The sequence below is a fragment of the Talpa occidentalis genome, unplaced genomic scaffold (assembly GCF_014898055.3).
Source record: "Talpa occidentalis isolate TD23 unplaced genomic scaffold, MPIMG_talOcc4v2.1 talOcc4.7, whole genome shotgun sequence".
Lineage (NCBI taxonomy): Eukaryota > Metazoa > Chordata > Mammalia > Eulipotyphla > Talpidae > Talpa > Talpa occidentalis.
Genome location: NW_023605083.1, coordinates 12,907,044 through 12,934,488, shown reverse-complemented (window position 1 = coordinate 12,934,488; position 27,445 = coordinate 12,907,044). Strand labels below are relative to the sequence as shown.

The following is a 27,445-nucleotide window of genomic DNA, read 5'->3' as shown; positions in this document are numbered from 1 at the left end:
AAGCCCAAATTCGTGGGCCCAACTTCCTTGCCATTCCCTATCATGATGATCATCAGATGTCTCTTTCTGATTTCCCAGCAGGGAAGAGGGAGGGAATTCTGCCACCCACACTATCAGAAGCCTGATTGTCTGCTACTGAACCATCAGTCCCAACCCCTGTGTGTATATATGTCTGTACTCCCCCCAATGAAAAGATTTACCAAAAACATTCACCACATATGGTCTGTGTGCCACACTGTCTGTGTACATTCCCTAGCTTGTTTTTCTCACTGCATGGCTATTGTCTTAGCCACAACTCCCTTTGCCTCTCCCTTTTCCACTCCCACAGCAAATGAACCACCAGCCTCAGAGCAGAATATCCGTGGGTCCGTCCCTGGTTGCCAGTGAGGAACTGGTGAAATTTCCTGTGAGTAAGATTTATCTCTTCCTTGCTGTACTCAGGAGAGAGATTTATCAATACCTCCCTATTCCACCATATTGTGGGAGGAGTCCCTCAAATTAGTATTTTTTTGTTTGTTTGCTTCCCTCTGTAGATTTATTGGATAGCTTGGAATCTCTAAAACCCCTGTAGAGAAGATACTCAACACTTAGAATATTTTAAAATTGCTTCACTCCCTTAGGTACTTTTTCCATTAGCTAATGATTGTATGTATAAGTAATTACTGCCCTGTGCTTATAAACTAAATATAATATGAAAAATAATTGAATTTTATATAAAATTGGAATGAATATTAATATATATAATATGCCATATTCTTCATTCCTCTAAAATTAGGAGCTTACAGCATTTTTAAAATTTTTGTTTATTTTTGTATAGAACTGGAGTGTAGGGCCTCCCTTGGTGGTGCAGACAGTTGAGTTCAGCGCTGTGAAGCTTTCAGCAGCCTCTGCAGTGCCGGTTGGATCCTGGCCGGGGAGGGTCCAACATGGCATGGCAGACCTCTCCTGTCGTGCCCACTGCTCCCCTCAGCAGTGTATTTCATCAGTCTGCCTGTTCTGTTCCCCATTCTGTCTCTGGTGAATCTTCTCACCCTCCCGTGCATCTGGCCTGTACCCCGGTTCTTGTATAAATAAATAAATAAATCTTTAAAATAACAAAAGAAAGAACTGGCGTGTAGACCAGAGGTGTGGGGGGATGAGAGGATTCACCAGAGCCAGAGTGAGGAGCAGAACAGGCTGCTAAGGGGAACAGCAGGTGAGACAGGAGAGGTCTGCTGTACCATGTGGATTAGCTCCCTGGCCAGGGATCAAACTCAGGCTATAGGGGTGATAGTGCTGAGACAACTCCTAGGTCACCAGGGAAGCCCTACAAATAGGAGCTTACAGCATCTTATTCTAGTGTTAATGGTACTCCATTGGGAACAAATCTTTTGCTTTGTTTCTTTGAAAATTATAGATACCTTGGGAGTTTTCTTATCGTAAAAATATCTACAAAATGAATAGAATAAAACATTTTATCTTTTTTAACAAAGGTTTCAACTGGTGTAAATTCAAACCAATATTGTTTGTCTCAGAGGACCCTAAATGATTGCAGAGTATTAATTTTAGTAAATCTAATTTACCTTTCCATATTTAAAATGTCATTTTCTTCCAGATGCTTATTGAATAGTTTCACTGTTTAACTTGTGATAAGTATTTCCATTGAACATTGTCAATATTTATAATGTAGAATCATGGCACTATTTTACTTATAATTTAGAATCACTTTTATTAAGAATTTTAGTTTTGTAAGCCTTTGTTTCTTGTTTTACATTCTACTTAGCATTTGATTGCATTTTTAGCCAAGATAGAAGATAAAATACACACTTATAAGATCTACTTAGAACTTAATTATTACTCCTGAAATATTCTTTGAGTATGTTCTTTAAAAAAAAAAAGTTATAACCAGAAATTCTTCAAATAGAAGAATGAAATTCATAATTAGATATCTGAGTATTATAGTCTTAACAAAGAGTCATGACTTTTGTGATAATGTAATGGTTGTACTTTATCACATAAAGTAGTTTAGCAAAAATTTTCTTTTTAAAAAAACAAAATTTTTTATTTTTTAATTTTTATTTATGATCAAGGACATAAATGATATTTTTTTAATTTATTTTTTTTATATTCCCCATACAATTGCATCCCCCTGATTTTAACCCCAGTCCCTCCTTCCCCCCCCCCAAAGTGTGTCTCTGGTTCATAGTTGTTTGTTGATTTTGATTTTTTTCTTTCTTACAGTTATTCTTTTTCCTGGTCCCTTATTTAGGTTTTCTAGATTCCTGTAATGAATGAGACCATCCAGTATTTTTCTTTTTCTTTCTGGCTTATTTCGCTGAGCATGATCCCTTTCAGCTCCATCCATGTTGCTGCAAATTGCAAGTGTTTATCTTTTTTGAATGCTGAGTAATATTCCGTTGTGTATATTTACCACATCTTCTTGATACAGTCACATGAATGATATTTTATGATAAAATGAGTATCTAACCTCTAGTTAGTCATTCAACAGTGACAAATTAGTCCTTCATATTTTTCACCAATAATGAGTAAATGTCTTAATAAAGTCAGGATTGATGTGATTTCATAACTTTTGAATTTCAGTAACATATTAAAGGTTATAAAATTGGGAAAGATACCTCTGGATAAGCAAATTTTAATTGTCTTTCAGAACTTTTCCATTTTATTTCAGTTTAGTGTTTAGATTGTACTGTAATCATCTGATTATATTGCATTTAATGAAAATTCATATTGATTTAAAATTTATATTGATGAGGCCCACGGATAAGTTAATTAGGTGATAATTATGCATAATACGGTTTTTAAAATACTGCCTTATAAATTGTATTTTATAAATTGAATCTGTGTAGAAACATGTATCAGTTTGTTGTTTAATGGCAGCTTCATCACTTCTATTGGTAATTTGACATTTGCTTTTCTTAACTGTGTTTTAGGGCCAACATGTAGTTGATACTGGTACCACTTCAGCTCTCTGTAATCTGTTTTTCTAATAAAAGGCCACCAGCAAATTTGTGCCAAACCAGAAATATTGGGAAAGACTGGGCTATTGTTTCTTAGGTACCAGATGACCATCATCTTTATCTTCCTTATACATTTATTAGCCTTATCACTAGGTAGGAATGATCAGAAGTCACCCTCTGAAGCAACATGCCACCAATTGCCAACATATCAAACACTAATTGTATTGCATTAGAATTAAACTCCCACCTTTTAAAAAATTTAAGACCTCTCATAATTTGACCTGCTTAGAATCTAATATTTCCCATGACTCTAACTTTTGCCTATACTATTAGAGCTTGTGTTCATTCCAGACTTTGCCCAAGTTCTTGTTTGACATACCCTTCCCTCTTGCCCTTTGATATAAAGTTTTCAGATTTATCTCAGTGGTTTCCTCTTTCTTTCATTAGTCCTTTACTCTGTGGTTAGAGGAAAGAGACCTAATCTGCCAGTAATTAATTACATAATCTCAGGCAAATGACTTAATCCTCTATGCCTCAGTTTCCCCATCTGTAAAATGATGTAATTATGGAATATATCTGAGCAAGGGTTTAAGTAAATTAACATAGATAAAGCACAAAACATTGCCCACATGCTATCTAAGTATCAGCTAGTAGTTGTCATTGTCCTCTTCTGGCTCTCATTTATCTCCTGAGTATTTATTATAAGTGCCACATAAATTAACACTTTAAATGCCTTTTTGTTTTTGTTTCAAGTAGATTGTAGCTAATCTGAGGGAAGGGATTTTGCCATTCATTATCCTCAGAATACTGAGTCGTAATAGGGCTCATTAAACTCTTGAAAAATTGATTTTGTATCTGCTTCAAGAATTGTCCTGGACACATAGTCACTGCTTAGATTGAAGATTCTGCAAAGGCAAGAGCTATGCACATTCCTTAATGAGCATAATTAAATAATGCACTTAGTTCCTACGTTAAATGTTATGATCAACAGGACTCATTCTATGCAGAACTTATTAGGGTACTATGTACACAAAAGTACTTAATAAATATTATTAGTAGTATTAATAGTAATAATGTTTGTTCTGGCCCTGTTGTGGAATCTGTGTTCCCTTTAGTCTTTTCATTTATTCATATGGCACAGCCAGATTATAGAAGAGGTGGAGTAGCCATCTGTTCTAGATCTAATCCTGAGTATGGAATTTTGCCCTGGGGTAAAATCAAGTGCTTTGAGCATCTGGGCTGGATATATGTGGCAGGGCTGAGACTTTGAATTCTCCTAATAATGGAATAAAACACACAAGGGAAATTTCTAGAAGTATTTGCTCAGTTTGATTTAACCCTGATAAGACTTGTTAATATGCTTGTATTTGAGGGTCATATGCCAAATTCCATCATCTCAATGGTTTTTATTAGATATGAAATAAATAACCACAGAATAGAAATTAATTGGAAGCTTAAATCATAATTATTAATATATACTTTCTTTGGTAAGATTTAGTAAAGTGTTTTGGGCATATAAATTTTTTGCTTCTATAATGAGAACGTTTGTGGAGCATTGTAATTTTATTTCTATATGTACAATTGTTAATCCTCTATTTTTTAATTCTGATTTTCTTCTGCTCTTTTTCTAGCTTTTATGATATACTTAGCATATAATGTGTTAGTGTAAGGTTTATAAAGATGACTTGATACACACATATGTTATGAAATCTTTACCACAGTAGGGTTAGTTAGCACATCCTTTACTTAATTGCCTTGTTATTCTTACTGCTGCTGTGGTGATGACATTTAAAATCTACTCTTATTGCACCTTTGAAGTTTACAATACAGTATTGTGAATCATAGTCACTCTGCTGTACATTATATTCTTCTCATCTTCTCATTCTATGTCTTCACTTATTTTATTTAGCATAGTGCTATTAGGATCAGTCCATGCTGTCACAAATGGCAGGATTCCCTCCCTTTTTCGTGGTCAAATAATATTCTCTGTGTATGTGTGTGTGTGTAACATTTTCTTTATCGATCCAATTGTGAATAATGATGCATAAAAAATGGGACTGTGTTTTTGGTTTTGATTAACATTTTGATGATAGCAAGGTTGAGCACCTTTCATGTGTTTGTTGGCTTTTATATGTGTTCTTTGGAAAAATGCCTTTTCAGGCCTTTGCTCATTGTTTAATTAGATTATTTGGAATTTTTACAGTTGAGTTGTAGTAATTATACATAGTTTGAAATCTGGAAGTGTCTTACCTCCAGTTTTGTTCTTTCTCAAGATCGTTTTGACTGTTCAAGGTCGTTTAGGATTGTTTTTTCTGTTTATATAAGAAATCCCAATGAGATTGTGCTAGGGATTGCATTTGACTTATAGATGACTTACATTAATTCTTTTGATCCATGAGCATGGGATAACTTTTCATGTATTTGTAGCTTCATTTTCTTTCATCAGTGTCTTTTTTTAAAGATTTATTTATTTATTTATATAAGCATTGGGTATAGTCAGAAGCGCTGGAGGGTGAGAGAATTCACCAGAACCAAAGCGGGGAGCAGAAGAGGCAGAAGGACAGAAGTGCACTGCTGAGGGGAGCAGTGGGCACTGCAGGACAGGTCTGCACGCCATGTGGGACCCTTGCCAGCAGCCGGGGATCGAACCGGCGCTGCCGAGGCTGCGCCACTGAGGAGGCCCATATTTTATTTATTTTTTGAAGCATATTATTATGAATCATTTAACTCCAGCTAGTGAGATGTTATTGGTAAAAATATGTTATTCACATAGTACCTTTAAAATGAAGGCACATGTCCACCCCTCCTCCTTTACCCCTTTATTACTTGCAATAAGATAGATGTGATGATAAGCCATCTTAGACTCTTAAGAAGAAAAAAAGCAATATCTTTAGAATGGGCAGACTGAAAAATCATAGAAGGGAAACTGGGTTCCCAGCATATGGAGTTGTTATATAACTTTGGAATACCTGTTCTTCTATCTTATTTGGCTTTTACTTGTGGCCACTGAAACAATAACCAACCACCTGTGTCTTATATGACATATAAGATAAAACATACCTTTCAGAAACCTACATTAAACGTCAGTTTTCTTGGGCAACAATAAAAGAATTTCCACTACGGCCTAGGAAATGTAAATAAACAAGAAAATATGTAATTATGGAAAAGTATACAACCAAACTGTGATTAGCAAAGACATATTTATGGACCTAGATAATGAAAATTTAAAAAATCAAATCATTAACTATTAGAACAATAAGGATTTCAAAATAAGGTCAGTGTACAAAATAGCCTTTACAAGTAATAACATTTGAAAACTTAAAATTTCTATTTACATAATAAAAATAATCATTAAATATCCAGAAATAAACCTTTCAAGAAATGCAGGATGCCTAAAAAGTAGACTGTGGAACATTAAAAGACATAAACCAGAACTAGATAAAAGAAGAATTTGTTTTGTAAATGTGAGTTCATTCCAAAGTTAATATAAATGTCAGTGCAGTCTCAAATACTGACAAAACAATTCAGAAGGAAGTAAGGGGGGGAGAGGAAGGAAACTAAAAGAGAAAAGGAGTAGAGATGCCAAGGAAGGAGAAGAATGAATGGAAAGAGAACATTTTCTCTAACATGCATCAAAACATGCTATAAAGCTGTAATAAACATCATAATTGATGCAGGGGTGAATACATAGAGCATTGAGACAGAATAGGAAGTTCTGAAAATAGATTCATATGTATGAGAATTTAGAACATAAAATTTGATTTTGCATTTCAAATCACCTTCAGGGTCTAGTAGTCAATAGCACTGGAGAAGTTACTGTCATTTCAGAAAATAAAAATGTTAGCAATATACTTCATATAACGCACACATGTTATGCATTGATATAAAATCCAAGAGTAAAAGAGAAAATGGTTAAAGCATTGCACAAATTTTCATTATCTTGAGATGGGGGGAAAAAACTCCATGATCTATGCATAAAACCTAAAATCAATAAAGGACATAACTAAAAAACCTAATTATTTAAAAACACCTAACTGTAGGGGAAAGATACTATATACTAAGTTGAAAGGCTAGTGATAGTGTGAGAGAATATTTGCATATATATAACAGACAAAATAGTATCTAGGCTATATAAAGAATTCCTGCAGATCAGTGAACAAAAAACAAATAGCCCAATAGAAGGAAGAACAAATAAAAATAATTCACCAAATCAAAAACACAAATAGCCAACAAACAGAGATGTACAGTCTCACTGGGAATCCAGGAAATGTAACACAAGCAAAAAATAAACAATTTCTTGTCTACTGGATATTCATCTGAGAAGTTATGAAAGATCTTTAAAGATGTAAGGTGTATAAAACCCAAAATTGACAAGATTCTTTGGAAAAATATTCTTGCATGCTTTTGAATGGAATGTAAAAATGATACAGTATTTTGATGAGCAGTATGACAATTTCTTTGTTAGAATGGATTTAAGATAATTTGGTATCCATTTTTGAAAGACATAAAAATAAAATGAGATTATGGTAAATATATCAAACTATCATTCATTGATATATTAAAAAATATTTCTTCGTATATGAAAATATGTCATATTCTGAAATTGGCAAAGTATTTCCTAGGAAGTAAGACTCCCACAAAAATCAGGAATAAATCAAGTATGTCCATCAATATTACTATTTAGTATTGTTCATGAAGAATGTATAGTTTAAGAAAAGGAAGTATAAAAATTGGAAAAATATAGATGAAGTTATCTGTATTTACAAATATGATTGAATTTCTAGAAATGAATGAGGAAATAGCTGAAAAATTTCTATAAGAAACTTTAGTAAGCTAACTATATATCAACAATATTTACATATAAAAGATACATATTTACATATAAAAGTCAGTATGAGAGACAACCAACAACAACAACCAAAAATAAAAGTAAACTGCACAGGAATAAACTAGATCTTAAAGTTAAAACTTAAAAATAATCCTTCTGAAGTCTTAAACAACTGGAAGGGAATACCATGGCCTTTGATTAAGAAGATTCAATATCCTAAAATATTATGTAATCCAAATAAAAATTAATATGATTCTAATACAATAATCAGCAAGATTTTTCTTAGGGGAGGGGCTTGGTGATCTTGGAAAAACTTATCTTCAAAAATGAGTCCTGACACAGAAACATTAATTCCAAAGGGTACCTGCACGCCTTTGTTTATAGTAGCACTATTTACAATAGCTAAGCTATGGAAGCAACCCAAATGCCCAAAAATAGATGACTGGATCAAGAAGATGTGGTACATATACACAATGGAATATTACTCAGCATTCAAAAAAGATAAACACATGCCATTTGCAGCAACATGGATGGCACTGGAAGGGATCATGCTCAGCGAAATAAGCCAGAAAGAAAAAGAAAACTACCGGACGGTCTCACTCATAGCAGGAATTTAGAAAACCTAAATAAGGGACCAGGAAAAAGACTAATCAATACAAAGTAAAAAGCAAAATCAGCAAGCAACTATAAACCAGAGACACACTGGGAGGGGGGGAGGGAGGGGCAAGGGGAGGAAGGACTAGAGTCAAAGTAAGTGGGGGGGGGTGCAATTGGGGTGCAATTCATATATAATTTCATTATATATGAAATTCAATCATATATATGGGGAATATAACCAAAATGAAAATGCATACATTGTGCAAAGATGAAAAATGATGTAAGAATTATATAAAATAAAATTTAAAAAAAAACTTTTCCTCATAAAAACAAAAACTGAGTCCTGAAAAAGGAACTAGCACAGTATCTATACAAATACACTAGAATAAGAATGAAGGAAACAGGAAAAGTAAATGCAAGAAAAAAAGTTTCAATGTAGGTTAAGTTGCTACAGAGCAGATGAAAATATTATATTATGAATTAAATATACTGATATACAAATTTATATGTGTACTTAGCTCACCTCTGTGCAAATAAATTTGAAAACCTAGGTGAAATGTATATATGTATATATACATATAAAAGCTGAATCTAAAGTTTATATGGAAAACTAACAACCAAAAATTACCAAGAAGTCTGAAAAAGAAGGGTAAGAAGACGGAGATAGCCCTACCAGATGTTAATTTTAACATTTATTATGAAGCCACACAAGTTAAAATGTTATGAAATTAATAAAAAGAGAGGTGGAACAAAATAGAAAGCCCAGAAACTAACCTAAATATATATGAGATCAGTGGGAGAAAGGTGGATTATTTAATAAGTGGTGATGAGACATCTGAATATGATTTTATGTAGTAATTGCCTAAATGATTGTAAGGGGATAAAACATTTAAAATGAAAAGTAAAAACAGTATCAGAAAAAAATCATGATTTGAAAATGAATATACCTCAATGTGACAAAATTTTTAATAAATATCACTAAATTCAAAGTGAGAGGGGAAGATTGAGTTCATGAAAAAAAAATTTTTCATTGACATAACACTAATAACTGTCACATATATACATAACAGACAATATAAGTTCCTAATATATAAACTCATAAATCACTAAGAAAAAAGCAAAAAGATGACAAAGATATAATTATTTCAATTCTCATTGACAATCAACTTTGTTTTTTTATTAAACAAATTAAACTTAAATACACAGTGACAAAAAAGACAACACTGATACCAGATTGGTGTTTTGATTATGTGGGGTAAAACAAGTCCTTTGATAAGTTCTTTGTGGAGGTCTAAGTTGGTACTCTCTGGGAGAGGGTCAGGATTAAATAACTTTCAAGAATTATAGTTATACACACCTTTTGGTAGAGCATTTTCACTTCTGGGGATATATCCTAGAGATGTAAAAATGTGTATGTGAACATCATTATTTGTTGTAACATTGTTTCCTGGCAAAAGACTAAAAACAGCCTAAATATTAGCTAGCTTACTCTCAGTTCACTTAACTAGGCACTTAGGTCCAGAGCTTTGTCCACCCAAAAAAAAGCTGTCCTTTTCTTACGCACAAAGAGGGTGGTTTATGTTATCGTTTATTAATTTTCCAGGGTATAACTTAAAAACTACTATAAAGCAATCCAAGATTATGATTTTTTTCAACCCTTTATTGTTACTTTGCTTACATAATATCTAAATGAAGTTTTATCCAATTTGTCTTTATAAAGTTCTTCCAAAGCACTTCGAATCCAATTTTAATCAATAGAAACAAATATTTCTGTCAGCCTATATCAACAGCTTATGTAATAATGAATTAACAATTAATGAATTAACAGGTAACCTACCTGTTAACACTCATCTACAGACATTTCAAAATAAATGGAACTGACTCATATCAGCTCAGCTGGTGGTAGTATTTGTGTTCTGGCATGATGAAAAATAGTCTATCTGCTGCAAGCATTGAACTACTAAGAATCAGTTAGTGAATGTGAAAGAGAAATTGGAGGGTTTTGGTTAATCCAGCAAGTTGGTTAATTTGTCCTTTAGGAGAACTCTTTTGCATACTGATAGTAAAGAGAAATCTATTATGTTCCAAAATAAATCAGAGTAAAGCTAATAAAAAGTGATTTGGTATCATCTTCACATTTTTAAGTTATGAGTACTTTATCTTCATTTATGACTTCCATATGAGCCCACATTCTTTCCAATGTGTTACAGGCTTTGGTCAAAGAATTACAAAATGATGTCCATCAGGTAAGGCGACATATCAGAGAGCTTAAAAAAATGCAGAAAAACCAGGATGCTTGTAAAACTTCAACCCATAAAGCACAGACCTTGGCAGCTTCTATCCTTAACATTTCACGATCAGATTTAGAGGAAATACTGGACACAGAAGATGAAATGGTAAGATCATTTAAAATATTTATCAATAAATGGATTTTTATACATTGAATTTAACCATAGGTGTTTATTTGTTATTCTAATTCTTAGAATTTCATCTTTAAGATAATCTTAATGAAGGTGAGATTATTCATGTGTCAATGAAAGATACATGAACTAAGTTTAAAAAAAAGTAATTTAAGTATGAAATATAGAAATAAGCCAAAAAAACATATATCCTTTAGAGCTGCTTGTTTTAAGTCAGTTCCTGTCCCCTCCATTTTCTTTATCTTAATCATATATCTTATATATCTAACATTTTTAATTGAGTGTGAATGGATTTGGTTAAACTGGGTCATCATTGATTTGAGGATTATTTCCTTCTATATGACAGTTTTATTTTTTTTTTTAAGAATTTTTTTTTTAAGATTTATTTATTTATTTATACAAGCACTGGGTACAGTCAGAAGCGCGGGAGGGTGAGAGAATACACCAGAGCCAGAGCAGGGAGCAGAACAGACAGAGGGACCAAAGTACACTGCTGAGGGGAGCAGCGGGCGGCAGGAGAGGTCTGCGCGCGCCATGTGGGACCCTTGCTGGCGGCCTGGGATCAAACCGGCGCTGCAGAGGCTGCGGGCAGCTTCCCAGCCCAGCGCTCAACCGCTGCACCACCAGGGGAGAGCCCCTATATGACAGTTTTAAATAGTAGTAAATCTATTGGTTTTCCTAGATATATTCAAAATTACTGTTAATAAAATTAAAAATATATATATTTATTACTTCAAATTGATTAAAATGCTCCTATTTGTGTGAATTTAGGTCTTTGTAGCATTTCCCCTTCGGGGAAAGCCAGTTATTTTTGACCAAGTTATTGACTCATAAACATCAGAATCTCACTATATAGTCTTCTGTGGCATATACTCAATCTGTTTTATTATTAAGTCTCTGAACTTTAATACATGAATATTAGAACTTTAATACATGAAATTAGAATTTATCATTTGGAAAGATTAAATAGAAAAAGGTGATATTAGCTTCCCAGTAAGCATTTGCTCAATGAATCAATAAACTGAGAGACTTAAATGTTTGTATAAGAACTTCCTCCAGCCCTTGTTAGCTTCTCTAAGAACTTCTGGAGTAGAGCAGACCTACAACCTGCAAAGGTTTTGAAATGGCTAACAATTCTTAGAAAAGAGGTCAAAGGAATCCTCAGAGATCATTTCTATCCTGTGGAACAGTAATAGTGAATTATCTTCAGTACCCATGCCACAATGTCTCACTTTCTAGGGAAATTTGAACTTTGAATTGCAGGAATATTTCCAGATGGAGTATCACATATAAGGCACACAAGAAATAATAGTATCTCTGGCAAGAGTGTTAATTATACTTTACTATGGGCAGCTGACTAAAATTTGTTGGTTTGTAATGAGAAATGTAATGAAAGTTAAGATTGATGCCTAGATCCACTCTTACCTAAATGTTTTGGTTTTTTTTTTTAATCAGTGGTGTCCTTATATGTGGATAGAGAAAACAAACAAAGTTCAGATAAAGACAAACTTAAAAGTTAACGCTTAAAAACTGACTACAGAACTGAGGCTTGTGGAGGGTGAGGAAAAAATGGGGAAGAAGCACAGTGGACTGTGGTGGTGGATTGTGGGTTACATTGGAGTACTACCAGTAACTACACCTCAAGTCAAGGATTTATACTTCCAAAATACCAACAACGATGAAAACCAAAGTTACCTCAATAAAAAAATTAATTACTAAAGAAACTGTTGAACTTGATGTTACAACATTGGCTGTTCATATCAAAAGTTACAATCCAGGATAAGAAAGGAAAGATGTGGGAAGAAGAATGTATGAGCTGAGGGAGGTAAGAGACAGGCAGCCTCTAATTAATGGGAAAGTGCAAATATTTTGACCATTACATAAAAGAGGAAGATGCTAAAAATAAAAAATAGCAAAATCCTTTATATTTGTGCATGTATGTGCACTAGTACAAATACATATTCTGGAAAATAGGGCCACCATCTTGTGCAGCTTCAAAAGATATCCTCCATAGGTTTGCAAAATAGAAAAAAACACTCCCTCCGAATGGACAAATTAGGAATAGTAGTCCCCTTTGCACATATGAATTAAAAAAGGATGTCTCTAGTCCCAGAGTAGGTGGCACATTTCTGTGGGAAAAAAAAAAAAAATGTCACCCTGGCTTTTACGTAGATGCAGCCTGAAGGCAGAGCACACAGCACTGTAGTACACATACCACACAACCTCCAATGGAAATCCTCCTGGAAGTAAAAGGACGTAAGTAGTAATACTGTCCTGAGAAGGATCAGTGCACCTTAACATATTACCAAGTGTAATTGTAGAGCCAAGCTTGCTTAGACTGACCCTTGCATCTTTCAGAGGTTCAAAGAGTTGAGTGACTTACACAAGCAGAACCCAAACCACCTGGCATACATTCTTTGAAATGCATCATACTCTAGTATATTAATGTAAAAAATTGTGATGGTCTGTATGAAGTTCCTAGCCTGATACCTGACATGTAGGAAATTCCAACAAGCATTTTCCAAACCTTTCCCTCTTTAAAAAGTCCATTTTCTTATAAACTGAATCTTGGTTTTAAATGAATAACCAGTCGCATGTGTGAATACCTTGTAATTTCAGAAATATCTTACTTTCATAGTTAATGAGTTGAAGATATTTAGTGACTCCTAACATTTTAAGTTGGACTACTCCTTGCCTATGAATAAGCCTTTGAATATTTTAAACAATCATACATTTAAATACACCAGGGCCCTGCCTAGAAACATTCTGTTTATAATAATTACTCCTTATTTATCTATAAACAAATCAGATTTTTTTGTATTATCTTTGTTACCTTCTAAGGGTCACTTGTAGATGATTTTTCATACAGCACCATCTTAATTTTCTCCTTATTTTAGTCATGTTCACCTCCACCTCGGTCCTACCTTGAGTTCCACTATTAAAGCAGTGATAAAATATTCCCGATTTATATTGGGAAGTATAGAAATATAGCTTTATCTCCCACATATATGTAAATAGTTATCAATTAAATATTTAAAAACACGGATTTAAATATTCTCTACTGTGATAGGACATGGTGCTCTTTTTAAAATCCAGTTCTACCAATATATCTCTAGCTTGATTCAGTATCTAATAACTGATCAATAGTATATAAATGCAATTTACACCAGTATTCGTGTTTTCTTCCTTTAGGAGATGGAAAGGACAAGGATAGATGCTGAACATGACAAGGAATGGCTGTTATACATTCAGAAACTGCTTGAAGGACAGGTATTTCATTTTTCTGTTCCTCATACTAAAACTTCCAAATGATAACTCCAAGCCTTCCATTTTTACCATATTTCTAACTTTTGTACACACTTACACATTATTTTACTTCTGTTAGGTAAAGAAGTACTCCAGTAGATAGAGAGGAAAGTTAACCCTCTATTTGTTCTTTTGGACTTAACAAATGAAACAAATGCCTTGGGAAAGAGCCAACATGGGTCTTAGCAAATGCATTAATTAAATTATTGAGTCAGCCTGTATGCTTGCTAGTCTGAAAAGGATCCATTCTCTCAGCCCTCTCAGGAAAAGAGATTCTTTATTATGTGTCTTTAAAGTTAGTTGTTGATATGGACACCTGAGGAGTTCATGGGTTTCAGTGACCTTTTACTATGGACCTGTTTCCAGTCAATTCATGTTTTCCTCACAGCCAGACAGCTGTTTATTACTGTGTCTTCCCGCATTCTCTACAATATTTTCTACTGAGACCTCGAGCTGCTTGTTAGTGGGAAGTAAATATTGATTTGGCATCCTGTCAATGCAGAAAGAATGAAAAAATTTCCACCAGAGGCCCCTCAAACATTTTCCTATCGACATTTTCTGGGCCGAGTGGAAAGCTGCATAGAGGATGACAAGGCCAAGACGAGTTGAAATCCCTGAGGGGTCTATTGAGACTGCTGCTGTGACCTGTGTGATACTTTTTCTTCCCTTTCAAGTATTTTTTTAATACACATGCAGTCTGCTGGGATGTGCCCCTCTTGTAAGTGATCAAGGGCAGTTTATTGGCAGGTGAGAGCCCTGCTTTTCTAGTCATAGCCAGCTTTTGTTTTGACATCACTGACAGCATGTAATGTATTCTAAAACTTTTGCATTACAGTTCTTTTTGCTCAACCTAATTGTCTATTTTAAAAATGAACTGGAATCTAAGCAACTAAAACATACTTCTCAAAATAGCAAACAAAATTACTATTGTCTGGTGAGTTTTGGAAGGTCTTTGTAACTGTTTCTAAGTAGCAGTTATTTTATGTTCATATTAGCAAATAACGGTATCTATACTTTTGGGGAAGTCAAGAATAAGTAAATAATATGTGAACTATTCATAGCCTTAATACCAGTCAGTTTGAAATATTTTTGAAATCTTATCCAGAATCATTTAAATAGTCATAGGTGATTGACATTTATTTGCTTAAAGTTGCTGAAATACTATTGTGCGGGTGCTAGACAAAGCCTTCAATGGTAATGACTTGCTTTTGAAATGAAAGGCCACCATTTCCTAATCATGCTTAGCACATGGTTACTTAGCACATTAGTTAGCACATACCCCAGTGTCTGACACACAAAGTTCAGGAATGATTGTTTTGGGGTATAATTTTCAGCTTGAAAAAGATAAACTTTTCAATGAACTTTTAAAATGTTCAACTTGGGCCTCCCCTGGTGGCGCAGCTGTTGAGCGCTGGGCTGCGAAGCTGCCTGCAGCCTTTGCAGCGCCGGTTCGATCCCTGGCTGTGGGCGAGGGTCCCACATGGCGCGCAAACCTCTCCTGCCACGTCCGCTGCTCCCCTCAGCAGTGTATTTCGTCAGTCTGCCTCTTCTGTTCTCTTCTCTGGCTCTGGTGAATTCTCTCACCCTTCTGCGCTTCTGACTGTACCCAGTGCTTGTATAAATAAATAAATCTTAAAAAAAATAAAAAAATAAAATAAAATAAAATGTTCAACTAGTAAATATGACCTTTTAATATAAACTTATCAGTTGTGAACAAAAAAGATCCATATGGATAAATAGCAAATTTTACTAAAATTAAACAAACACTGGATCTGATTTTTTTTTACTAACACATGTGTGTATATGTGTATATACATATATGTGTATATACAAATACATATGTGTGCACATGTATATGTACATTCTACATTATCTGGATGTATGCTTACTCTGTCCAGTTAGTATATAAAAAAATCCTGTTGAAAATGGCATTAGACCACTTAATACTGCAGCTTGATATAGTGCCTTTTTGTGCCACTGAGCCCGGACTCTGGAATATAATTGCCTGGCAGTATTGATTTAATTGCCCAGGTTTATTTGTGGACTCCTAATTATTGACTGGAGGTAAATTTAATGGAGCAGCCTTTATGAACACTGGGAAACCGCTGTTGTTGCTGTTATACATAATGAAGTACATCATGTGCCTTTACATCATTTTTCAAGCTAATTTTATTCCACTGTGACAGTATGATAACATTTTAAAAGTCAAAGACTTCTTATTTTTATTACTGACATAGGTGGTTTTGCTGATGTCTTTGAATTTTGTGAGAAAAAAACATAGGGACTTCATTGGTTGCACTTGAATGTCACTTTATCATTATACCCAAGAGAAAAATCTGTAAAATAGAAAACATCTTTTTTTAACCTACTTTTCTTCTTTTTACTTTTCTTCTTTTTTTAACCTACTTTTCTTCTTTTTCAATTCCAGCCATTATATTTGTCCTGAAAAGGTTTTCTTTTTTGTCCACCAACTTTTTCACTCTAAGTTATGCTCACATTTACAAAAGTGTAAATGTGTTCTTCCATGCATTTTTTTTCCCATTTATGATGTACAACTCTGTGTAACTGAAGTTACATGATCTTCAAGCTGTGGAAAAGTTAAGCACATTCCCTAAAAAATACTAATTAGTTCAGTATTGATATTTTATTATTAAGATATTTTCAAGATACAATTTTAAGAAAAGTTCTCTTTTATATCCTCCCTCTGTTTTGGGTGCTGGATGTACTAGAATTCTGAGATCATAGGAATGAGTCTGGCTTTGTGATTTTATTTTTTGTTTATTATGCCACAGAAGAGCTTTCTAGTAAAGAAAATTTTCTCTGCATTCATTTGGTAAAAATTTATAGTGATAAATTATTTACCACAAAACAAAAAGCTGTGCTGCAATATGAGATTACACAATAATAAAATATCTTCTGTTACTGTTAGCAGAAATGTATGAGAACCAATAGGCCTAATACATTAACTTATCTATTTTTAAGAATGCAAATATATGTCCTCATTATTTCAGGTAGTCCAATTGCAGTGGGTAATTTTATACATTTGATTTTTTTTAAAAAGATTTATTTATGCATACAAGAACTGGGGTACAGGCTGGAGGTGTGGGAGGTGAGAGGATTCACCAGAGACTGAACTGGGGAACAGAACGGGAAGATTGACTGAAATACACTGCTGAGGGGAGCAGCGGGCAAGTCAGGAGAGGTCTGCCCTGCCATGTGGGAATCTCCCTGGCCAGCCAGGAATAGAACCGGTGCTGCAGAGGCTGTGGACAGCTTCACAGCACTGTGTTCAACCCGCTGCGCCACCGGGGAGGCCTCTACATTTGATTTTTATCTGCATGTAACCTTTGTCCCCACAGTTTTTCTGCCAGTAAGAATCACACTGAAAAAATAACTTTCTAATAACCTTTTTTTTTTAAGCTTTATTTAGTTATGCATACAGAGCTGGGGTACGGGCCAGAGATGCAGGGGGTGAGAGGATTCACCAGAAACATGGTGGGAAGCAGAACAGGCAGATTGACCGAAGTACACTGCTGAGGGGAGCAGCAGGCGACACAAGAGAGATCTGCTGCGCCATGTGGGTATCTCCTTGGCCAGCCAGGAATCGAAAATAATATTTTATGAAATGGCTTGTAATTCAGGCTTTCCTTAGTCTGCCTCTAAGTTTGTTTCAATTATTTTGTTATAAAATTACAATTGATCCTTATCTATTGAAAATTTTGAAAGCTTATTTGAGAGTCCTATTTGTAAATGCCAATGAACTACAAGTCGTAAATAGCAAGTAAATGAACACTGAGTTTAGAATATAAACGTTAGAGTTGGTTTATAAAAAAAAGGAAAATCGAGAAGAATTAAACAGCTCCAAATATCTCCAACTAATATTATATAAAGATACATAATATTCTTCTGGTCTGTTTGTGGAGAAAAATAGAACTTATAAGGGCAGATGGATGTACATGTACTGTACATCTTGACTGAAGGTGATTTGGTGTTTGAAATCCGTAGTGTGTTAGTCTCCATACAAAGCTTAAAAGACGCTTACAATCCAATAAACAGGATTGACAAACAGTTGCATTTAACTGTGGGGTGTTTTGTTTTAGTGGGAGATTGAGGAAGAAAATAAAAGGGGTTGTTGGCAATAAATTACTAAATGGCTTTTTGTTCCACCATGGAGGCTTCCTGGAAGAGAAGTTCTTGAGGTTATATTTCTTAAAGGGAGCAAAATGTCTAAGAATGTACATGCCATGTTGAAAACTGTTAATACACAAGATAATAAAAGTAGGTTTAGATTTTAACTTCAAAATGAAATCTGCAAAAAAAGATGAATCTGCAAATAAGATGATTAGTGTCAGTGCATTGTGCCCCAAAGTGCTGTGACACAGCAAAATATAGAATCAGCATGTTTCCTTAAATATGTTCCATGGATCACTAGTTCCATGTGAAAACTAGACCATCAGAAAAGTGTGGCCAGATGAATTTAAAAAATGGTTATTACATTGCCCTCTTGGAGAAAGACAGTGCCAGTTAGCATATTAGAACCTTTAAGAGATCCTGAAATAAAAGAACTTATAAAGATATGGTTTGTTTCCCAAACTTACGTGATCAGAGAACCCTGTTTTTCTTAGACCAACTTTAGGAAATGGCGTATTAAACACTTGTTTCTGCTTTTGTTTCTACCAGGAAGAAATGAGAAGTTATTCTTATTTGTCTGCTTTTTTGATAGGAGTATATAGGGTACTGAGTGCAATGTTCAAAATATAAGAAAGTTTCCTAGTAGTTTATAATTTTTCATGTGTGCATTTCTTTAACATTTGCTATTAATTCCCTGAGAATTTAAATTACATTATTTGTAAAACTGGAAGGGTGTTAAACTAGAAAGCTATTTAGGCTCTAAGACAGTCCTGTGCACCGGCTATGGTTCTCTGTTTCTCCATGGCCTTCACAATCTGTTTGTGCCCGTATTTTCTTTTTCCCATTTCAAATTCAATAAAAAACCATTCTGTTTGGTTTACAATTACTACAATCACATGGCTGAGCATAGCTGAAGCTGAGCACAGCTGAACAACACATACAGAGCATCTCAGGCTGTTTCTGCTCAGGCGCTGGCAGTAACACTGTCAGTGGTCACCCAAGAACAGCAGAGGGTCTCATGCTACCTTACTGTGTGGGAGGGGACTGGATTTGACAAGTGTTCTCGTTGATAAGTTCAGAGAAACAAAAATAATCTTTCCCTTGTTAATCAAAAGGACAACTCTGGAAGAAAGGACTTAGTGAACGTCTTAATTATTGTAAACCTCTTACCTGACACTGGATTAGCTACGAAGGAAGAAAAAAGGAAGTTGGTAGGGCCGTGGGAGGTACCTGGGAAACATTTCAGATTCTCTTTTACTCACAACCCAGAAGTGTTTTGTATGGGTTGAGGTTCCACAGGCAACCCTGTGAAGCAGAGGGAACAATAAAACTTTGCCAGAAGAGCTATATAAATTATGAAATTTAAAGATGTACTCTACATTTTATAAACTCAGCAGTTTGCAACATGTGTATTACACTTTGATATGCCAAACAAACTTTTCTATAACAACTTAATCAATGGGTATACTTTTGCCATTTTTTTGCCTCTGAAATTTTACCTTACAACTCTTGAGATGTTCTGCTCTAACACAGACAAGTGTATTGATAGTTCTCTCTCATTCTTTTATGAGTGATGAACATACAGTACTACTTCTGTGGGCCTGTGGGCCCTAGAGATGACTGTAACCTGCTATTGATCAGCTGATTGAAGATAAATGGCTTAGCTGCTTGTATTGCAGATTACATCATTAACATGGTCAGTAAACCATGAATTGTTCAATAAGGCGTTTATCTTTTTTCATTTTACTTCTGCTCTTTTATCATTTTTATTATAAAAGATAAAATTACCCACACTAACCAGCAAGATAAGTTGAGAAGAGACCCAGTAGGTGCATTATGGGTGCAAAGTTGTAGATTGCTGAGTTCTAATGGTTTAGCAATATTTAGTGTATGTTTTTAGACTGAAGAAAATATAGAGTTTTGATAATCTTCTTTTCTCTGTTTCTTTTACAGCTTCCTTTTGCTTCATATTTACTAGAAGCAGTACTGGAAAAAATAAATGAAAAAAAGAAGCTAGATGAAAAATATTTCACAATTATGAAAGATAATAGATGATATTATAATGGAGAAATTTTTTCAAATGTGAAAACTTTTTATATGGTGTGATTGGAAAACATGCATTGCAATCCTGATACAGTATCTGTTCCAACTATCAATAGTCAGGTTCAATACCAAAATAAGAATTCTCTGAAACTAATTAATTGCTGAACAAGTGAAACAAATTAAGTGCCTAGCCATTTAAAAGGAAATAGTGTAGCATTTGATTGTTGAATACAAATATTGCCACAAATCAATGCAAACTTAAGCATGATTTTCCTTCCAGTGCATTAGAAGAAATTCGAACAAGCTTGACACACACAATTTAGCTCTAAATGTAAAAATAAAAAAGTATAAACTGAGGATTTAATGTTTTAAATTTTGTTTTAAATTTTAAATTTTGTATATAGACTTTTATATAAAACTGCTATACATGGGCTTAAGTCATTCAAGGAGCAACATATTTGTTTTGTAAGCAGATATAAAATGAACCACCAAAACTTAAGGATAAACATTTAATTCAAGTGTGTTGTCCAATGGTATCTGTTATTGTCACAATACTGGATGATATAGGAGATCTACTGTGTTTTCCTAAAACTATTTGACAAAAAATGAGAACATTTTCTTCTCCTCTCTTTCTCTTTTTTTAAGTTAAAAATATTATGTGTGGTCATATAAATTAGCAAGGACCACAAACCCAGTGTATGAAATTACACTAGACCTAGCAGAACTCCTACTAATTAATTTAAGCTAATTAATTAAACTAATTAAAGTTACATTTTTAAACAGTGTTATCCTTATTTCCATTCCCCAACATTCCCGCCTCATTTCACCTCTTTACTATGTTTCAACCACACCTGACTGTCTTGGTTCCCCTTACTCATCAAACTTCTGCCTGTACCCAGCCTTTACCCTTGTTGTTCTCTCTTTCTAGAATACTCTGTATCAACTTTTCTCTCCACTGACTTCATTCATTCTGGTTCACCTTGCACAGTCCCTGAGAGGCACATTCCTTTGTCCTTAAATCTATTAAATTTTCTTTGAAATACAAAAATATCTAGATTATCTGTTTACTTATTTACTTCCATGTCTCCACCTCCTCCCACCAGAATTTGGTCTGCCACCTATTTTGTGTAGCCCAAAAGCTAAGAATAGTTTTCACATTAGTGAATGGTTAAAAAAAAAAATCAAAAGTAATGTTTTGTAGCACATAATATTTATATGAAATTCAGATTTTGGTCCATCAATAAAGTTCATTTATGTATTGTTTGTGACTGCTGTCATCTGACAGCGGGGGCAAGTATTGGTGCAGCATTTTGGGTGCCGCAAATACTGTTATATCATGATTATTTTTAATATGTATGCATGCTCTTCTTTTTTTTTTTAAAAAAAGATTTATTTATTTATACATACATACATACATACATACATACATACATACATACAAGCACTGGGTACAGTCAGAAGCGCGGGAGGGTGAGAGAATTCACCAGAGCCAGAGCCGGGAGCAGAACAGGTAGAGTGACGAAATACACTGCTGAGGGGAGCAGCTGGTGGCAGGAGAGGTCTGTCGCACCATGTGGGACCCTCGCCGGCAACCGGGGATCGAACCGCACTGCAGAGGCTGTGGGCAGCTTCCCAGCCCAGCACTCAACTGCTGCACCACCAGGGGAGGCCCTGTATGCATGCTCTTCTTGTCAAAAGAAAATAAGAAAGGAAAAATGGCTGTCAGTTATCACATGTTTAAGGTATAGTGGAGTGTGGATTATTTTACTTTGAAATAGACAACAAAGCATTATGTTTATGTACAGTAACGCTATACCTGTGCCAAAAGAATGTGATATTTATCAACAGTAACAGATTAAGTACTCATCACAATATTCTCAACTCACAGGAAAGCAATAGTACATAGTCTGAAATGTAGTATCACAACGATTTAGTTACAAAGATAAAAATGAGACTTCACTGTATTGCCAAAACTATTAAATAAAGACAGTACAAAGAAAGAAAGCATGGTAAGTGGAAAACATCACCTTTTTTTAAGATGTTCTTAATCCTTGCAACCTGTGAATTTGTTACCTGGTGAAAGGACTTTCCAATGTAATTAAATTAAGAAATTTGAGGGATTATCCTGGGTTATCTTTAGGTCTAATGTCTCCTAAGCAGAAAGCAAGAGGAGTTATAGAGCAGTCTTGCCACTGAAGCAGCAGGACAAAGAAATTTGAAGGTACTATTCCACTAACTTTAAGAATAGAGGAATGGGGTCGTGAACCAAAGAATGTTGGCAGCCCCTGGGGATGGAAAAGGAAAGAAATGAATTCTCCCTTACAGCTTTCAGAAAGAATCGGCATTATTGAAACACCTGACTTCAGCCTGGTGAAAATGACTTTGAACATCCAAAAATCTAAGAGAATATATTTCTGTTATTTTAAGTCACTGAGTTTGTGGTAATTTGTGAGTGCAGAGACCAATAAATGCAATTTGCTAAAACTATGTTCAGGATTTTGATATCTATATTTCTAAGGGATATTGACTGTAAGATACAAGATCAAGGCTGATGCAGAATTCAAAAGTTAACCAATGTAAGCTACCATTTTAACAGGTTAATGAAGAAATAGGGTATGATTATAAAATTGGAGCAAAAGAATTTGAAAAATTCAACACTAATGCATGAGGGAAAAAAACACAAAACTAGGAACTTCCTCGTTTTGATATGAACATCTACAAAACATCTGCTACTAACATTATACTTAATAATGGAAGACTGAACATGTCTTACTAAAATGAGGAACAGAATAGAACAAAAGACCAAACAGAGCAAAACACTGACCCCACCACCCCTCCCCCGAAGCAAGAGAGACTTGTGCCACCATACAACCTTTGGACTTGGACTGCAACATTGGCTGTTTCCGGTTCTCCAACCCGCGTCCACCTTGGAAATTTCGACTTGCCAACCTCCATAATTATGTGAGCCAATCACTTAATACAAATCCCTCTCACCACACATCCTATTGATTCTGCTTCTTTGGAGAATCCTGGCTAATATACCAGGTTTGGGCGATATCATATACAGTCACTATGGACCTTCACAAATAGATTTTTGTATGAACAAGTTTTCATATCTCTAGAATATCCACAAGTTCAATTGCTACATCACATAGTAAGTATGTGTTTCACTTGGTAGAGGTTGCAAAAATGTAGTTACTACACCATTTCACAGCCTCACCAAAAATATCTGAGAGAGCAAATTGGTTAGCCTCCTTTGCAAGACTTGGGTATTATTGGTATTCTTATTTTAACCACTCTAATAGGAATGTAGTGATAATACTTTTTTTTCTTTTTCAGTTCTATTCTCTCCTTAATCATATTTAAGTTATTGCTTTTAGTTCTTCTACCTCCAAAGCCTGCATTTGTGGTCTTTTCAGGGAGCATGGGCTGATAGGAGCAGGGTGATTGGGGTTGGTGGGGGACGCAGTATTCTAGACCAATTACTTGACCAAAGAACTTCCAGTAATCATGAACTTTACAAGGAATTTATAAAAAGCAGTTCTGTTCATTATTACTGTATGGCAAATTGCAGGGTGGCAGTTATTATGGATCAGGAATCTGAGCACATCTTAATCACATCTTCACACTCTTGGAGGGCTGCAGTCAATCAAGGCTTGATTCAGAAGGACGCATTTCCTAGCTCACTCATGTAGTTGACAGGATTTTCAGGCTATGTTAATGAGGTCTTAGTGCCTACTAGTTACCAATTAGAGACTGCCCTCAGTTCTTTGCGACATAGATATTTTCAATATGGCAACACACTTCATCATACGCACACATACACATGCACCTATGCCCGCGTGGAGATAACATGAATGTAAATGACACAATGTGACAGTCATTAGGAGACATTTCAGGTGCTGTCTACCACACCAGGTATCTAGGATTAACAAGATGAAGTGGAGGCTACTAGAGAATTTGCCTTTGAAACCATCTTTTCAAGGTAAGCATATATTTTATTTAGAATGATGATTTACCGTGTTAGTTTGGGGGAAGGAAAGCAAATATAACTTATGGGTTATAAATTTGCAAATGCCTCTTTGGAGCATAAACAAAAGGAACACCACCAAGAGTGGAGTCTTTCATTAAAAGAGGCTCAACAAGTGAATATAAGGAGGCGGTTAACTCTCATCTTTAGAGAACTATAAATATTATTTACTAGTAGAAATACAAATATGCTAAGTAAAATAGAAATTCTAGTTATTCAAATATTCATATGCAATAATTCATAACTGTCTGTAGGGTAAAGAAAATATCAGGCTTTTCTGCCCTTCCGCCATCAGGATAGATGATGGATCCTTGTCCTGAATGCATGCCTGATGGCGGGCACCTGGAATAGGGTGTGGGCATAGGTAGATGGGATTCAGCTGAGCTAAGACTGTACTTTTAAGGGTGGCGTCACGGGGGGACGCCAGCAGCCCCAGCCAGCAGCAGCAGAACCTGAAGGAGAAGCCGAAGCAGAAGCAGAGAACGCCCAGATAGAGTGAAGACTTGCTGGGGGCTGGGAGGCCTACCAGCCTCCCAGCCCCCCAGCCAGCACCCCTGCCTGCCATATGCCTGGTGAACCCCAAATAAAAAACCTGCAAAACTACTGAGGACTCTGACTCCTCCTTTACCCGGTCTGCATGGGATCAGAAAACCTGCACTGTGCTCCAGGTCCTGCCCCTACAATTGGCGTAAGTCGGCAAGATCCATGCAGACGGGTATGGAGCCCTCCGAAGACCTGGAAGGGACTAAGGAGTAAGTGTTTGCCTGTGACGACGCTGGAGGCGCCAGGGCGGCACAGAAGATGGATACGGTCTGGGAGCTGCAGGACGGGACCTGGCATGAAGGAGACGCCCAAGAGGACCAGCCAACGACACCGGAAAGGACAGGCCAATGACCCCTGAGGCAGCAGGCCGTTGCTGATGCAGGGAGAGGCCAATGGACTTCAACTGATGGACATGGACTGATAAACTTGGACTGACAATCCCGCCAGCAGGCGGAGGACCTTGGCAGGTTATTTTTTTTTTTTTTGAGAATCTGGGGGTGGCCAGTGGGCCTAGATGGCCAAAAGCAGCCTGTGCATGCCCAGCAGCCAGGTGGAGGAGAAAAGCCAACTAAGAAAGCAAAAGCTGGTACTGATGATAAGTTGAGAAGCCCTGAGTGGCTGTTAAGCAGCCTGGGTATGCTGAAGAACTGTGAGTCTCGTAAAATCACCTGTGGGTGATGCCCTGCTCATTCTTGAGTGAGGGTGAGGAGCTGAGGAACCTGTCCTTGGGGGACGGGTGGGGAACGTGGCTTGGGGTGGAGGCCAAGCCGAAGAGGGGACCCAAAAGAGGCCGAATGTAGAGTTTGGATCCCCGACCCATGTGCTTGTGCAGTGGGTTGGCCTGAGTGCAGGGGTCTGCGAGTCGCATGGGTGGCCGTGAAGGCCGAGTGTTGGAGCGACTGCAGACAGAAACCCTGAGGGTTGGTGATTACCCCCAACAGAATAAAATTGCCAATCCCAGAGCTAGTGCATCCTGGGGGTGGATGCGGTGTGTGCCTTGTAGCCGAGACTACAGCCAGAGAAGGCGAGGAAGCCTGACTGCTCCTGGTGTGATATAGTAGATGCCGTGAGTGATTCCCCTCCCTCATATGAGCAGTGCCTTCGGCAGCAGATTTGGTGGCTCATCTGCTGGTACCAATAATTGTCTTTTGCTCTAGGTTGGTGCCCTGCCTGGACTTATTTGTGTTCTGTTGTATTTTGTTATATTGTATTTTGTTATATTTGATGTATTTGCTTTTGTGGGCCATGGCTGCATTGTTTGTTTGCTTAGAAAATTGTATATGTATGTATAGACTGTATGGCAGAAAACCCTGAGGGGGTGGACTGTAGGGTAAAGAAAATATCAGGCTTTTCTGCCCTTCCGCCATCAGGATAGATGATGGATCCTTGTCCTGAATGCATGCCTGATGGCGGGCACCTGGAATAGGGTGTGGGCATAGGTAGATGGGATTCAGCTGAGCTAAGACTGTACTTTTAAGGGTGGCGTCACGGGGGGACGCCAGCAGCCCCAGCCAGCAGCAGCAGAACCTGAAGGAGAAGCCGAAGCAGAAGCAGAGAACGCCCAGATAGAGTGAAGACTTGCTGGGGGCTGGGAGGCCTACCAGCCTCCCAGCCCCCCAGCCAGCACCCCTGCCTGCCATATGCCTGGTGAACCCCAAATAAAAAACCTGCAAAACTACTGAGGACTCTGACTCCTCCTTTACCCGGTCTGCATGGGATCAGAAAACCTGCACTGTGCTCCAGGTCCTGCCTCTACACTGTCCAAATAGATTTTATCCCAAATATAATGATTAGGAAATGTATCAATGTATTTAATTATATCAATAGAATAAAGGAGAAAAAAACTTAGGTATATAATAACATGTACCATATTTTATATAATAAAGTGTACTGACAAATAAGTAGGAAATGAGAAAGGGTAAATAGACAAAAAAGATTCTGAGTCTCAAGTTAAAATCAAAAACATTTTTTTACCTCAGAGTGGAAAAACCAACCAGTTCTGGTAAGAGCAGTATCTCCAATTGGCTATCTAATAGCATCTCAAACTTCACATGTCCAAAGCCAAACGCTGCATTTCCTTCACTCCTCTATCTCAGTGAGTGGCAACTCTATAAGCTTTGATTTTGTCGGGTCAAAAATTCTTGGAGGGCCTCTCCTGGTGGCACAGGAGGTTGAGCACAGCACTGTGAAGCTGTCCACACCCTCTGCAGCACAGGTTTGATCCCTGCCAGCCTGCAAGATACCCACATGGCGCAGCAGACCTCTCCTGTCTCACTCGCTGCTCCCCTCAGCAGTGTCTTTGGTCAGTCTGCCTGTTCTGTTCCCCACTCTGTCTCTGGTGGATCCTCTCACCCCCTGCACCTCTGGCCTGTACCCTGGTTCTTGTATGCATGAATAAATAAATCTTTTTTAAAAAAAGTCTTGTAGGCATCCTTGTCTCCCCTTTTTAACATCCCCATCAATCCACCAGAAACTCATCAGTCCATCTATTGACTACTCTCAGAATGTGTCCAGAATCCAATAGGTTACCACCACCCCCATTTTCACTCTAATTCAAGCCATCTATTTGAGCTATGGCAGTTGCTTTAGG

At 36.3% G+C, this 27,445-nt stretch overlaps 1 protein-coding gene across 6 annotated transcripts in view; it reads left to right on the top strand.

Moving 5' to 3' along the window:
• The window catches only part of CNTLN (centlein), a 236,875-nt gene extending 210,818 nt beyond the window's left edge, over nt 1-26,057 (top strand). For 3 of the 6 annotated variants that reach the window (XM_054689416.1, XM_054689415.1, XM_054689414.1), the window contains exons 24-27: nt 329-406; nt 10,593-10,778; nt 13,995-14,072; nt 20,193-26,057. In XM_054689416.1, coding sequence (XP_054545391.1) covers nt 329-406; nt 10,593-10,778; nt 13,995-14,072; nt 20,193-20,294 — 444 coding nt within the window. In that variant the 3' untranslated portion in view covers nt 20,295-26,057. The remainder of the gene's footprint in view (nt 1-328; nt 407-10,592; nt 10,779-13,994; nt 14,073-20,192) is intronic. The other 3 variants (XM_037494596.2, XM_037494597.2, XM_054689417.1) reach the window with 1 other exon arrangement.
• The last annotated feature ends 1,388 nt before the right edge of the window (nt 26,058-27,445 follow it).